Consider the following 13,332-nt stretch of genomic DNA (forward strand, 5'->3'; position numbering starts at 1 on the left):
TTTTTTATCGGATGGCTGACGCATCTCAGGAGAACAGTGGGGGCATCTACAGCTGTTTTTTCCTACCACATGCACAAACCTTAACACTGAGTGGGTGACTTAACAAATCCTTTGATCACAATTGATATGAGTTGGCCTGGAAAAAAACATGACTGGGCCAGGAAGTGGAGGTCTATCAATGATTGGAGAATGTCGGTGGGTGTTGCAGTGTTTTCCTTATCGCCATTGGATTTCCTCTGCGCCGCTCAAAGCTGCTGCTCCTGCGGCTCCAGACGCTTCCTGCACCGAGCCACCACAGCTTTCACAGCCAGCGACTGTCTGTCGTCGTGAGCAGGGGGAGGACAAGATGAGGTAACTGTGGGCTCTGTTGCTTTTGTTTTTACCCTTATCAACTTGACTCTTTCCAGTCATGTACTGACAGAAATATAAAGTGTTTTTCGTTGTTTCTATATGGATCACATCACAGCGCCCGTTAGCTAACGTTGCCATGTAACGTAAGTATATGCGCTAACTTGTGTACTTGGTTAAAGCAGACAAGAAATGGGGTGTGGAAAAGACTTTTCGGTGTATTTGTGGTTAGATTACGTGTTTTTCGTAGCAATACTATTTATTTAGTATATATAAATTGGTTTCGGCTCAGTAACTATAACTATACGGTAACTAGCTAAGTGTTAGCCCCATGCTAGCTGCCACCGCTGTGTCAGGCAGCACTTTAAACTAACTCACAACATTAGCCAGCGTCTGATATCCCTCTGATTTGGCGTTAACCAGAGTTATTTCTTGACAATTGCACACTGTGTCAATGTCTTCAATATGATAACTTAAAAATGCCGCAACGTGTATAAAATGTTTTTTTGTACTGAAGCTGTTAAAGAGCAGCTAAGTAAGTTAGCAGCCTGTAACTACGAGCTAACATTAGGTTAAAGTTCAGCGGCCAAAGCTTCACTTCACATCGACAGGGTGTTTTTATTTAGATGCGCCCTTAATACCACTGAAAAGAGAGTAACCCTTCTCTTGAGTTCAAAGTATAAGTTAACAAAAAGTTGTCCGAAATATCCCAGTGTCAGTCAGTCAGTCAGCAGCAGCCTCATTGTGTGTGGGGGACAAAATTAGCCTGGTGATATTATTATTTCTGGGTGTACCCGCCCTGCATTTCAAGGACGTAAGGTGCAACAATGGGCATCGGTGAGGTCCTTTTTGTGTGTTTTTATCAGGACAGGACATCAGCCAAGTATTGATTTTGTCTGCACCACAGCTTGGCTAATGTTTCCTGGTTATTATAAAACTTGAAAGAAAGATGTGAGCAGTTTATTAATTTAGTGTTATACACCGAAGTCCCATGGTGATAGTCGAGATAATTGTACGGTACTTTGATGCATTAAAGTCCTGCTGACTTGGACTTTTAACAGAACTGTTACCTCTCACCTGTATGCATTAAAATGATATGATTATAATAAATGTTAACTTGATTAATTGATTTAGATATTAATTTAGTGTTATACCAAAGTCCCATGGTGATAGTCGAGATAATTGTACTTTGATGCATTAAAGTCCTGCTGACTTGGACTTTTAACATAACTGTTACCTCTCACCTATATGCATTAAAATTATATGATTATAATAAATGTTATCTAGATTAATTGATTTAGATAAATTATATATATCTACCTTTACAGACATCATATAGCCTAACCAGTCAGTATTTTCCTGGGTATGTGTTGCTGATTGTGAAATGAATCTCAACTTGTTATAACAAACATCCTGTGACATGTTCCTGTGATTATTACTTTTTTTTTTTTTTTTTTTACAACTTTATTTATAATTTTTCAATATTGAAAACATTCAGGTAATTGTTTAAGCATTTCGTACAAAAGTTGTTAACCCGCCCCCACCCCCCACCCCATCCAGGTGGCATCCCCTCAAACACACATACATAACACTCACGTATCTAACAGGTACACATAGGTACACAACAGCATAAGAAGAAGAAAACAAACATACACCAGTACAAAAAAACAAAAACAAAAAAAACACTCAGACAGAAAAGACTCAGACTAATCTGTGTTAATCGTTATAGTAAGAACACCAACATTCTGGACCACTAAAAAAACAGGTACCAACAGTCAGAGTATGAACATTGGGGAGACTATTATATAGAATGGTAGCCCGAGAGAGAAAGGAAGACAAATGAATTACTGAATAAGCAATAAGCAAGTCAGGCAAAAGGCAGGCTCTTGATGTGTGTTATGAATTGTGACCAGGTTCTGTCATACTTGTCCTCTAACCCACGTACTGCATACCTTTTCCAGGGCCAACCCCAACATTACCTCTCTAATCCAGTGAACATAAACAGGAGGGTTCTTCCCCTTCCAGTTCAGTAGTATCAAACGGCGGGCATGTAATGATGCGAAGGCAGTGATTATTACATTTTTGATCATCTTATTTCTTGGAGAAAAAAAACATTCAGTAAGATTGTTAGATGCTAATGCGCATTGCAAAACCTCTAAAATCCAGTACCACTCAGGTCAGCAATTTCCAAAATCTCAGTCTTTGTTTCAAATTGTGAAAGAGACACTGTGTCCCAAAATCCTGTTAGAAAAAAAGCCCTGAATATGAAAATACCAACCGGTTGTGGTCATTCACATGCAACCTTCCCTCGAAAATAATGTTGTGTCTCAGCATGGCAGTTGAGGATGTGTGACTCTGAGTCATTATGGGCCTCGGCAAAGACGCACCTAAGGTCAAGGGGCATGATGTATCTTGTATTGCTTCACCCTGTAACTGGTATCTCTTCCTCTTATCGTGGATATCACTCCATGCTCCTTCCACTCAAATTGTGAACATCTGATACACCTTTGCACAGTGAAATCCAGGAACAATGTTCAGTTTATGGATCACTGTCATTTAAGGTTAGATTCTGCTTATATCATTGTCTAATTTTGACTGTCGTCCTTCATTGCCTTCATACAGGAACAGAGACCTTCGGGAGGGGACGTGAGGCTTGACTCAAGGACATTACCATGACATAAACCAAGGACCCACCTTAAACCGTCTCCTTGTTTGTCTTTTGTTTTGTTTCTGTTTTTTTTTTTTTTTTTTTCCCCGTTGTCCAGTCTCCACTTGTCTTACCTTGTGTTCACCCCCCTCTTGTGCAGAATAGACAATGAAGTAAGCCAGGAGCGTTCAAGAAACTTAAATGCATCACACTACTGTCTGGAGGACTTGCCTAGTCACTCCTCCTGTCTGCCTCCAATATATCACTGAGATTAAAGATAGCAATAGAGGTATCAAAGGTCTTGAAAAAAACTAACTTATCATATCTTTATGGCATTAATTACATTTGGCCAGCACTTACCACGCAACATAATTTACATAACTCTATCCTTGTGCATTAATTTAATTTAATTGTTGTAGCCTCATTGTCTAAAGAAGGTGTGTTTGTTTGTCTTATTCATACTTATTGTATCAGTTTTTCAATGCAACTAAGAGTTTTTTCTTTGGTGTAATTATTTAAAGATTTATTTTTAATGTTGAGTAGCTGCTCAGCTGCTTTTTATTGTTATCACAATAGGCGGCTTTAAGTTGTAATGTAAACTTATTTTTTTACTTATGCAATCTTGGTGAAGAACACTTATGTTTAAATGACTGATCTTGTAGTGGGAATTTACATTTTTATGTCCTGTTGTCTTTGAATATGTTGAAGTATTGCCCATCCACTTTTCAACTGGCAGTAAGCTGTGGAAGCTGACGGCTGTGGTGGGCGCTTTCTAACTGTGACAGACTGAGACTGATCTTAAGCATTTCTCCTCTTCACTGGATAAATACGCTAAACAGAGGAAGCTTTGAACTGGAAGAAATTCTTTTTCTTTTCAAATGAAGACATACTTCTGAAATGGACGGATGGGAACAGAAACTCATGGCAGTTTTTTTTTGTGACATTGATTCTTGAATTCAAGCACTGAAGAGGAAGAATGATTTTGAGGAGATTTCAGGGATAAAGTTCTCAGACTGACATACAGATACTCTTTGATTATCCCTGCAAATCTGGAAGAGCTGCCCGTGTCACTCTTCACACCTCTGACTTTAGAAGATACTACCCTTAAACTCGCTACAAGTAATATTTCCTGACAAACATTGCCCACTTCTGCAGAGAAGATGCGATCTCCAGAACCTTCTCCAGCAGAAGCCCTCCTTCATGGCCAGTTTGCAAGCTGGGGATCGGGCAGTAACAGCAACAATAACAGCTGCCCCAACAGCCCTGGTGGTCCTGGCGGACTCTCCCCCGCTGCCTCTCCCACCCCGGCTCCGGCCTCCAACTATGCCTTGACCCTCACCCACTCGCACATACACATCCAGCGTTTGTCACCACGGCCTGGAAAGGAAGCCCGTCTCCTGCTGCCTTTATCAGAGCTGGTGGGGTGCAGTTGCCCGCGTGCCCCTGCGCCCCCCCTCCTGGTCCTGTACTGGTACCCGCCAGGCAAACGGAGGAAAGGGGTTTCCCGGCGCAGGCAGGTGAGGGCCTACCTGGCGGAGAGCAGGCCTGAAGCTGAGCGGTGGTCGGCTGCTGTGCAGTGTCTACTCAGAGATGTGCCCGTCACTGCTGACACAGGTGAGTGAGTGCCTGTAGGTTAGGCTGTTGTGTCATGGTTCTTACTTGTAACAATTCTACTTTGTAAATTAAATGCATTGGGTGATATTTAAGACAACCATTTAAGTTTATTCCAGTTTTGTCATGAAAGTCAACTTGCAGAGACCAAAACGTACACAACAGTAGGGAGGACATTAGCTCTACAACTAATGATTATTTTAAGAAAAGTGATACCCTGGTTATTTTGTAAATGTATCAAAAACATTCTTGTTTTATTGATCATTAGATATATTGTTCATATATATAACAGTTGTTCAGTCATCAAAATAGTTAAATTATTATTATTATTTATTATCAAGTTTCCACTAACAGTTTTTGTCAAATTTGCACACAAAAAACCTAAACCCCCTGAGGTTTTATTCACAAACCTTGCTCAGTGGTGCAGAGATGTAGTGAATGGCTGTATTTAAAAAAAAAAAAAAAAGTACTCTTATAACAGTGTAACAGTGTTTATAGCATTTTCTTTGGCTGACCTTAATGTTTGTCTCTGAGTCAAGTCTTGAATTCCAACAATGGGGACAATGTTGCCTCTTGCCATCTTTATTTATGCCTCCTTTGTCAAAGCTTTCTAAGTATAGCTTAATGTCATTGTGACCAAAGACCCTTCTGTATTTACAATACGCACATTTTGTAACTGAGGGGATACACAGTACAGAGGGTAGTTGAGCATTTTAGGTTTTATGTCACAAAAAACAAAGAGGGATTAACACTAATACACCATAAGCGGCTGTGAGATTAATTTAGCAGAGTATTAAGTTTTTTGGTTTGTTTGTTTTGCTTTGTTTCACAAGGCTGCATGGTTTTCTTGAGTGTCTGTCTCTAATGTCTTTTACCTGTCTTTCTTTGCCCTTATCTGTCCTGCACACATGGTCTGTATCATTTACTGTCAAAGTAGAGACACAGAGGGTGTGGCCTCTGCAGCTTGCCGCCCCTTCCCATGCGCTGTATCCCCCAGCCTCAAAAATCAAACAGATAGAAAGGCACTCCTAAGTGTTTATTTTTTCTTTGTGTGTGTCCGCTTTTCCCCTCCCTTGCTTGTGCATAATGCACTTAACTAGCATCTCCCACCTTTTCCTTTCTCCTTCCTCTTCTTTAATCTCTATTGCGTGTCCTTCAGTCTTATCTGCCTTCATTTTCCCCAATCCTCTATTTGTCTCTCCTCTGTTCCTGCCTCATCAGAATTAAGTTCACCCTCATTTTTCAGTTTTACCAGACCTTCGTCTGACCCCTTGTTTCTCTTCCACTTTCTTTATCCACATAGTCTCCATTTGTGATTTGTCTCTGTTTCGCTTCTCTTACCTAATCGCTCTGTGTCTGAATCACTTGCTGTCTTGATTCTGTGAATTGTTATATTTATGGACATTACAGCTGTGTCTAGTTTGGTTTTCTGTTGATTTGCTTTAGTGTAGTTTGTTGCATAATCCAGGATTATCTGAGAGTGTGTTATATCATTTCCCTCCCTGCACTGATATCCATCTATATCGTGCCAAAACTTAGACTTTAGGGGTAACTATAGATGCTTTTTAATTATTCCTAGCTCCATGGGCTGATTAGATAGTGGAGAAGAGGAGAAGAGTGCCTTATTTTATTGCTTCTGCACACCAGTTGGATAAGTAATAAATGGTTTACCTCTGCACACCGCTTTGTTTCTACCGCCTTTATTAAATTCCTATGTTCTGAATGCTTCATGTGTCCTTCACCATGTATCTGAATTTAAATGATTAATAGATGTTCTCTGGAGTGACATTGTTGTGCAGTGTGAAGCAGATCCTGTGAGGTGAAATAAAAGAGGCTCAAATGGTTGAATGCACTCGAAGTCCAGGGTTGGGCAACACTGTGCAATGACAGCTTAGCTTACGTCCCAGTTGGCTGGCTTTGAGAATGCAGTGAACCTCTAGTTCCTTTCTTTGTTCCAGATTAAAAACTGTGAGTTTAACTTACTCTCGCTCTACTTTGTTATTTCCCAAACAGAATTTTCAAGAAGTCTGCTACCTCGTCCCAGGCGACTACTGTTACTGGTCAATCCCTTCAGTGGGAGAGGCCAGGCAATGCAATGGTGTCAAACCCACATCCTGCCAATGATCAGAGAGGCCAACGTCAGTTACAACCTCATACAAACAGGTAAGACAAAAGCCCCATGAGGTAAATACTACATTTGCACAATGTAACAGGAGTTCAACTTCTGTGGATGTTTTCTTCTCTGTCTCAGAGCGTCAGAACCATGCAAGGGAGCTTATCAGAGAAATCTCGCTCCCAGAGTGGGATGGCATCATCATAGTATCTGGAGATGGCCTTCTGCATGAGGTGCATAATGCTAAGAGCTAATGTATTTACTTACCACATTTGTGTACATCTTAAACTGTGTCCACACACTTACTTATTTTCTGTGTTGTGTTCCTTTAGGTCATTAATGGGCTGATGGAGCGTCCAGATTGGGAACAAGCAATAAAAATACCTGTCGGCATTCTGCCCTGTGGCTCTGGGAATGCGTTGGCTGGCTCCGTCAACCACCATGCAGGGTAAGGTATCTCATTCATTCCTTTAAAGGTGAGAATTGTGTCTTCTTAGGGGCCAACTCCATTGTAAGGAACAAGACAAAGTAAGTGCTGATAAAGGATAGTCATCATATCATATTCTTAAAAATAAAAACTTTGCAATGTTGTCATCCAAGATTGTGTTTGTTAATATTCTCTGCAGTCTAGTTAAAAAATATGTATTAAATTTCAGTTGCACAAAATCAGATACACCTGGCCTTAAACTCACCATTTTTATGGCCCTAACACCACAAAAGAGCACCATTATGTTCTTGTCGTCACTTGATTATCTAGACCTAGATACTGTATGTCTGAGAAGTGGAGCAGCACTGTTGTTTGTACAGTTCTGTCTTTATCTCTCCTAATAAAAGGTGGTGTCATTTTCTCAGGTATGACATGTGCCTTCGGGAGCCCCTTCTTTTGAACTGCTGCTTTTTGCTCTGTCGAGGCGGCGTCCGACCAATGGACCTGGTCTCTGTGACAACAAGTCCTCCCACCAACAACAGTCGCAACGCAGCGCCAAAGAGACTGTTTTCTTTCCTCTCAGTTGCGTGGGGCTTTGTATCTGATGTGGACATAGAGAGTGAGAGGTGGGTGGTTTCATGTACTACTCTGATAACATCCTCCTCTGACTTTGTTCATCCAAGCATAACTCTAATTTTCCTGTTAATTATATGCTGTGCTATTACTTGGTTCTGTGATAAAAAGCTCTGCAGATAACTTAACATCAACAACCTTTCTGTACTACAGGTATCGTGGCCTGGGCTCAGCTCGGTTCACCCTGGGCACCCTGGTGCGCATAGCTTCTCTTCGATCTTACAAAGGTCGTCTTTCGTACCTGCCGCCCTCTGTTGTCACCGCATCACCAGATACCACACCGCCCCCACCAAGGAGACCCCTCTCCCGGAGCATCACAGAAGGCCTGGAGGGCTTCTGCCGAACACCCATCCATCGCACCTGCTCTGACATGGGCATCAGCGAACAGAGGAGCCTGCGTAGGGGTGAGGGAGAGAGGGAAAAAGAGGAGAGGCAGAGAGAAAGAGAGAGGAGAAGGGAGAGGGCCAGGGGAGGAGGAACTGGTGTAGTGAGGGCCAGCAGCTTGGCGGAGGACAGAGAGCGGGAGAGGGAAGGGGAGGTGGAGATGGAGGCAGAAGAGGAGAGGTCAGGGACATGTTCGGAGAGATCGGGGACGAGTTCAGAATCAGCTGAAAGGGATGACTGCAATATGAGAAGGGAAGAACGGCTTGCGGGCATTAAGGATGAAAGGGAAGATGAGGGAAGACCAGAGCAAGACTCCAATGAGATGGAGGAAGAGGACAGGGGGAAGGACAGGGATGGTAGTGGCGGTTCTATCGAGGGTGAGGGAGTCTTGCCTGCAAGAGAGTTGGCAGAGAGCTATGGGGTAGACATGGGGCGGGAGGCAGATGAAGAGCCAGAGGGCTGTTTCACCTACCGAGACGGCCTACAGGAGGCCAAAAAAACACTGAGGAAGAATTCGGCCCCTTCGAGCCAGATAGCAAACACTCTCTTCAACCAGTCTCTCAGTCAGCAGCAGGATGCAGACTCTGGCCCTTCGTATGGGGTCGAGGACATGGATCTGAATGGAAGCTACTACCAGAAGGAACCTTACCCGCTGGACGTGGCTCGGGAGCGATCTCTCACCATCTCCTCTCCCTTCCGTCATTCTCCCTTCTCTTACAAGCCCAAGACGCTGGACCAAAACCAGAACGCCTCCAGGCCGAGGCCCCTTTCTCTCCTTCAGCACTCCCACTCCAACTCCCTCCCTCCTAAACTCCCCTCCCTCTCTCTGTCTCTTTCTCCCACACCGCCCTCTTCCCCATCCTGTGCCTCTCCACACTCCTCATCCTACCTCGCCCCCCGTCCCAACACCCCTAACTCCACCTCGCCCTCACCTTGTCTACGCACACCGTCCTCATCCTTTAACTTTGACATTGCCGAGCCAGCAGGGCCCCTTAAGAACCGTCCTTTCGTCTCATTGCCTTCAAATCTCCCTAGGGATGACTTGTTACCCCCCCTTGACCAACCCCTTCCCACCAGAGACTGGGTCACCATCGAAGGGGACTTTGTCCTGGTCCTGGCCCTCTATCAGTCCCACCTCGGGGCTGACCTCCATGCTGCACCCCAGGCCAGGTTTGACGATGGGTTGATCCACTTGACCTTTGTGCGGGCAGGGATCTCCAGAGCGACGCTACTGAGATTATTCTTTGCCATGGAAAGAGGAACCCACCACTCCGTCAGCTCGCCATACGTGAGCCACGTCACCTGCAGGGCCTTCAGGCTGCAGCCTCTGTCTACACGAGGAACCCTCACTGTGGATGGAGAACTGGTGCCCTATGGACCGCTCCAAGCGCAGGTCAGAAATAGCAAAAATAGTACTGAATGTTACTGAAGCCATGTGATGGGACTTTGTTAAAGTAAAGGCTTTTGATTTTCCTTTAGATTTACCCATACCTGACATTTTCATGTAATTGTAATATGCTATGGAGTGCTGAGCCATTAAAAGTATTTAGATTGCCATCAATGAAAAGCAGTCACAGATAACAAAATAAGTAATCACATAGATTTATTGAATATAGAGGAAGACAATTTTACCATATGTCCTGCTACCATATAGCCAGCTGCATGTTTTCTAATGTCCTCCAGATGTTAAAGGTTTTGATTTTTGTTTCAGTGTCAACAAACAATAGGCAGAAAAGCAACTATTTGTTTGTTATAAGCATTTAGCGATTAGTTGATGCCTGTGTCTCTGCAGTATTAATTCTGTTGTTGTGTTAATTACTAGCAACCCTTTGATTTATCACCACTAATTGTTTTTTTCTAATCTCTCAATTTGTCACAGGTTCACCCTTCCATGGCCCGACTCATCGTAGGCGACAACGGAGTGAAGATTACCCGATTCTAATCAGGGATTGGTTGAGCAGATTGACAGATACAGCACTCTACTGAATTATGTAATCTCTGTTGCCATCTATACTCTGAGGGAGGAGGGGGGGCTCTTGAGAGACGTAAAATAGCCTAGATTGCAGAAACTGCAATTCTGGGGTTTAATGAAAGGGATAACCCACCGAGCCATGCATCATTGGAGCATGACTGCAGGGAGTAATAGCGAATTTGAAAATGGATGAAAATGCACCTCATTGCACAGCTGTTGGATTACGCTCAGCGTACTCTGAGAAGCATGAAAACTGCACAGTCTGGGATAAGAGGGAAGAACAATCGAATGTTTATGGGATTTTTTTTGTGCAGATAGTGCATGTGTTGGATGTATACATAGTGGTATGCATGCAGAGAAGCACTACCTGATTTTTGCCTTACAGTGAGATGGAGAGGAATCAGATCAAATTCAGAGAAAGTTGTTTGAAATTTGAAAAGCTATGAAAATACATGAGATTTGCTTGGTCTAACCCCCCCATAAAAAAACTGTCCCTGATCCTTTATCTTCAACCCCACCCCCAATGTCCAAATGTTTGAGTATAAACACTTGTATCCCTGAAAGGAATGCCTTATCTGACACTGGACAGTGCACCTCTATCTTTGCCCTTTCCTACTTACGTATAAAAAAGCTAAATCTCTTAATATCTGTCCACCTATGAGAGTTTCCGTCCTCTAAATGAAAACAAAGCTGTGCTTATGTTCTTAGACATACTGGTAGACCTATCTACCTAACGTGATATTTGAGAACTCTACCCCACTTGTTTTAAGCATCAGCTGAAAAACTGTGGATGAAAATACACTTTATTGACCGTTTTTGTTCATGCAAGTTAGTTGATGTAGAGCAGCAGGATCAAAGCTTTTCAGGGTCATTACCTGAGCAGGAGCAATGGAACCGTTGAACGGTGACCATGACTGACATTTTTACATAATCTGCCTGTTTTTCTTAGCCAGTGGATGCACGATGATGATGTCAGTGATATCAGACTTTGCAACACAATGAACATATAAATGTCTTAACAAAGCAAGCTTCTTTGTCAGTGGTGTTAGACTGTTCATTTCCAAGAAATCTCTTTAACCCTCCTCACTGTTCTATATGTCTGCAATATATCACTATCTCTGAGTAGTCATCTTTGGGAAGTGTGATTAGAGGACATCACTGGCCTCTCTGAAGTAGTAAGTGGTGCAGTTATTTTGTACATCTGGAGGTGAAGCAGCACAGGAAATCACAACACTAGAATGCACAGTAACTTTTAGCTACATCTTAAGAGTAACATAAAATGAGATACAATGTTTTGTTCTATAAAATGGATGCACTAGTATGATTAGCCCTAATCCAGATACCATAATAAATGGATCATGTTACATTCCTAGCCTGAAACAGTGAATATTTCATTTTAAAGACATGTAGCGTTTTCAAAGGTGGGACTGACTGATCACAAAATCATATAAAAACTAAAATCAAGCTGCGGAGACAAATAAGGAAGCAACACTAAAATCTAGCAGCTTTGTGTTGTTGGATCAGACTTTTGATCAAGAGATAAATCTGATGGAGGGGGGGGGGGGGAGAAACGATTTGCACTGAGAAATTAGCAGTAAAGCCAATCTCTTTATGGAAGTAACAGATTGGGTTTTATTTAAAATATCTTGTGGATACACAGTGGGATCCAAAAGTCTGAGACCACTTTCCCATTTGTGACCTCAGACTCTGGGACCCCTCTGTAAGTACTTCTAAATTACGATGTCCTCCTAAGTGAAATACAACAGCAGATCTTGGCCTTATATGAATTGTCCTGTTTTTTGAATTAATTCTGTTGTAATAAAACCAGCTGATAATACTCGGACTGGACTAAGGATAAATCATTACCATGTGCAGTGTATCAATGAGTAAGATCATGTGCCGATTGCTTGGGTCATCATCAACATACTGTATGTCTTGGTCATGCCTGGACAAATCAATGCCTTTGTTTAATAAGCCTGTAAATTCTGGCTGTTGATCATGAACTGTTCAAACCTGACTGCCGAAAAATGGAGTAAAACTCTTTGCTCACCAGGTTGTTATTTTCCTTCTTTCTTTTTCCTTTGAATGCACAATGCAGCTAGTCTACCACGATTACACTGTGCTTACACAGCTACAGAATGTGAGTCCAACATCTCGAGTCTAGGCGTGTAACATTACCAAATAGAAACAAATATATATTCACTTTGAATGGAGTTTTGCCAAAAGGTTTACTCTCTGTTTTAGAGACTAGTTGTTGCAGTTTACCTTTCTAAACACTTTATCGTCTATGGCCATAGCTCAGTCTATAGTGTTATAGACCAATTTGATATGACAATGTCAAGGTGTGAAGCCTCAGTTGATAATGTCATTAAGATGTCTGTAGTGGACTGCCTGTAATGAAATTGTAATTAATACTAAAACAATGAACATATATAATGTACAGTTAATAGCTATATGGTTTTGAATAAATGTAACTTGATGAGTTTGCCCTGAACAAATCTACTGTACTTTTGTCTTTTGTCACAACAATGTGTTGTTTCACAGTCAGAAGTGTTCATGTGATATCAGGAAAGAGAAGTTGTAACATTCTTTAGATATCTAATGGCACTGTTAAAACTATTATGCATAGATTGAAGCAGAGTTTGTGTCCTCTTAAATCAGTAGAGGCAAATTATTTTAAGGTTTTGTTATTTCACTGTATTCTTCATGCTCTTGCCTTGTTACTGAGGCAGTTTTACTTTCCTTTGCCTTGTAAATTACCACTCGTAACAACAGCTAGATATCTTTTAAATATCACCCAGGTGATATTTGGGCAAAGTTTCTACCGTTATCATGTGTGTCACTACATTTTTGGACCTCAAAATGAGCCTATGCCCTCGGTCCTAGAATACTACAATATATGAATAAATACAGTAGACAATATTTTCTCTTTTAATTTCAGGACATTTGTGTGGGATGTATCCAGGTCCATTATAATTTTAAAAAACAATGTTGTAGACAAAAGCAGGTTAGAAACAATAGCTCACAAAGCAACCTATCATCAGTAGCAACCAAATAAGGATTGTAATGACAACTGCAGTTTCTAAGGTCAACAATGACATTTTGTCCTTTGAATGAATTGTATACATATTTGTTAAAAACACCCCTGCTTTTGCCATTTATCACAAACTATAGAAATGTACTGTTTATAAAATATT

General features: G+C 41.8%; 1 protein-coding gene across 1 annotated transcript; it reads left to right on the forward strand.

Moving 5' to 3' along the window:
• The first annotated feature begins 264 nt into the window (after positions 1-264).
• On the forward strand, positions 265-12,616 carry sphk2 (sphingosine kinase 2). Its single transcript, XM_083989976.1, has 8 exons — positions 265-351; positions 2,971-4,609; positions 6,620-6,769; positions 6,858-6,952; positions 7,052-7,167; positions 7,572-7,772; positions 7,933-9,556; positions 10,043-12,616. The coding sequence occupies exons 2-8, from the start codon at positions 4,156-4,158 to the stop codon at positions 10,103-10,105; spliced, it is 2,703 nt and encodes a 900-aa protein (XP_083846102.1). The 5' UTR covers positions 265-351; positions 2,971-4,155; the 3' UTR covers positions 10,106-12,616.
• Positions 12,617-13,332: the final 716 nt, after the last annotated feature.

This window comes from Trachurus trachurus, assembly GCF_905171665.1.
Source record: "Trachurus trachurus genome assembly, chromosome: 16".
Classification (NCBI taxonomy): domain Eukaryota; kingdom Metazoa; phylum Chordata; class Actinopteri; order Carangiformes; family Carangidae; genus Trachurus; species Trachurus trachurus.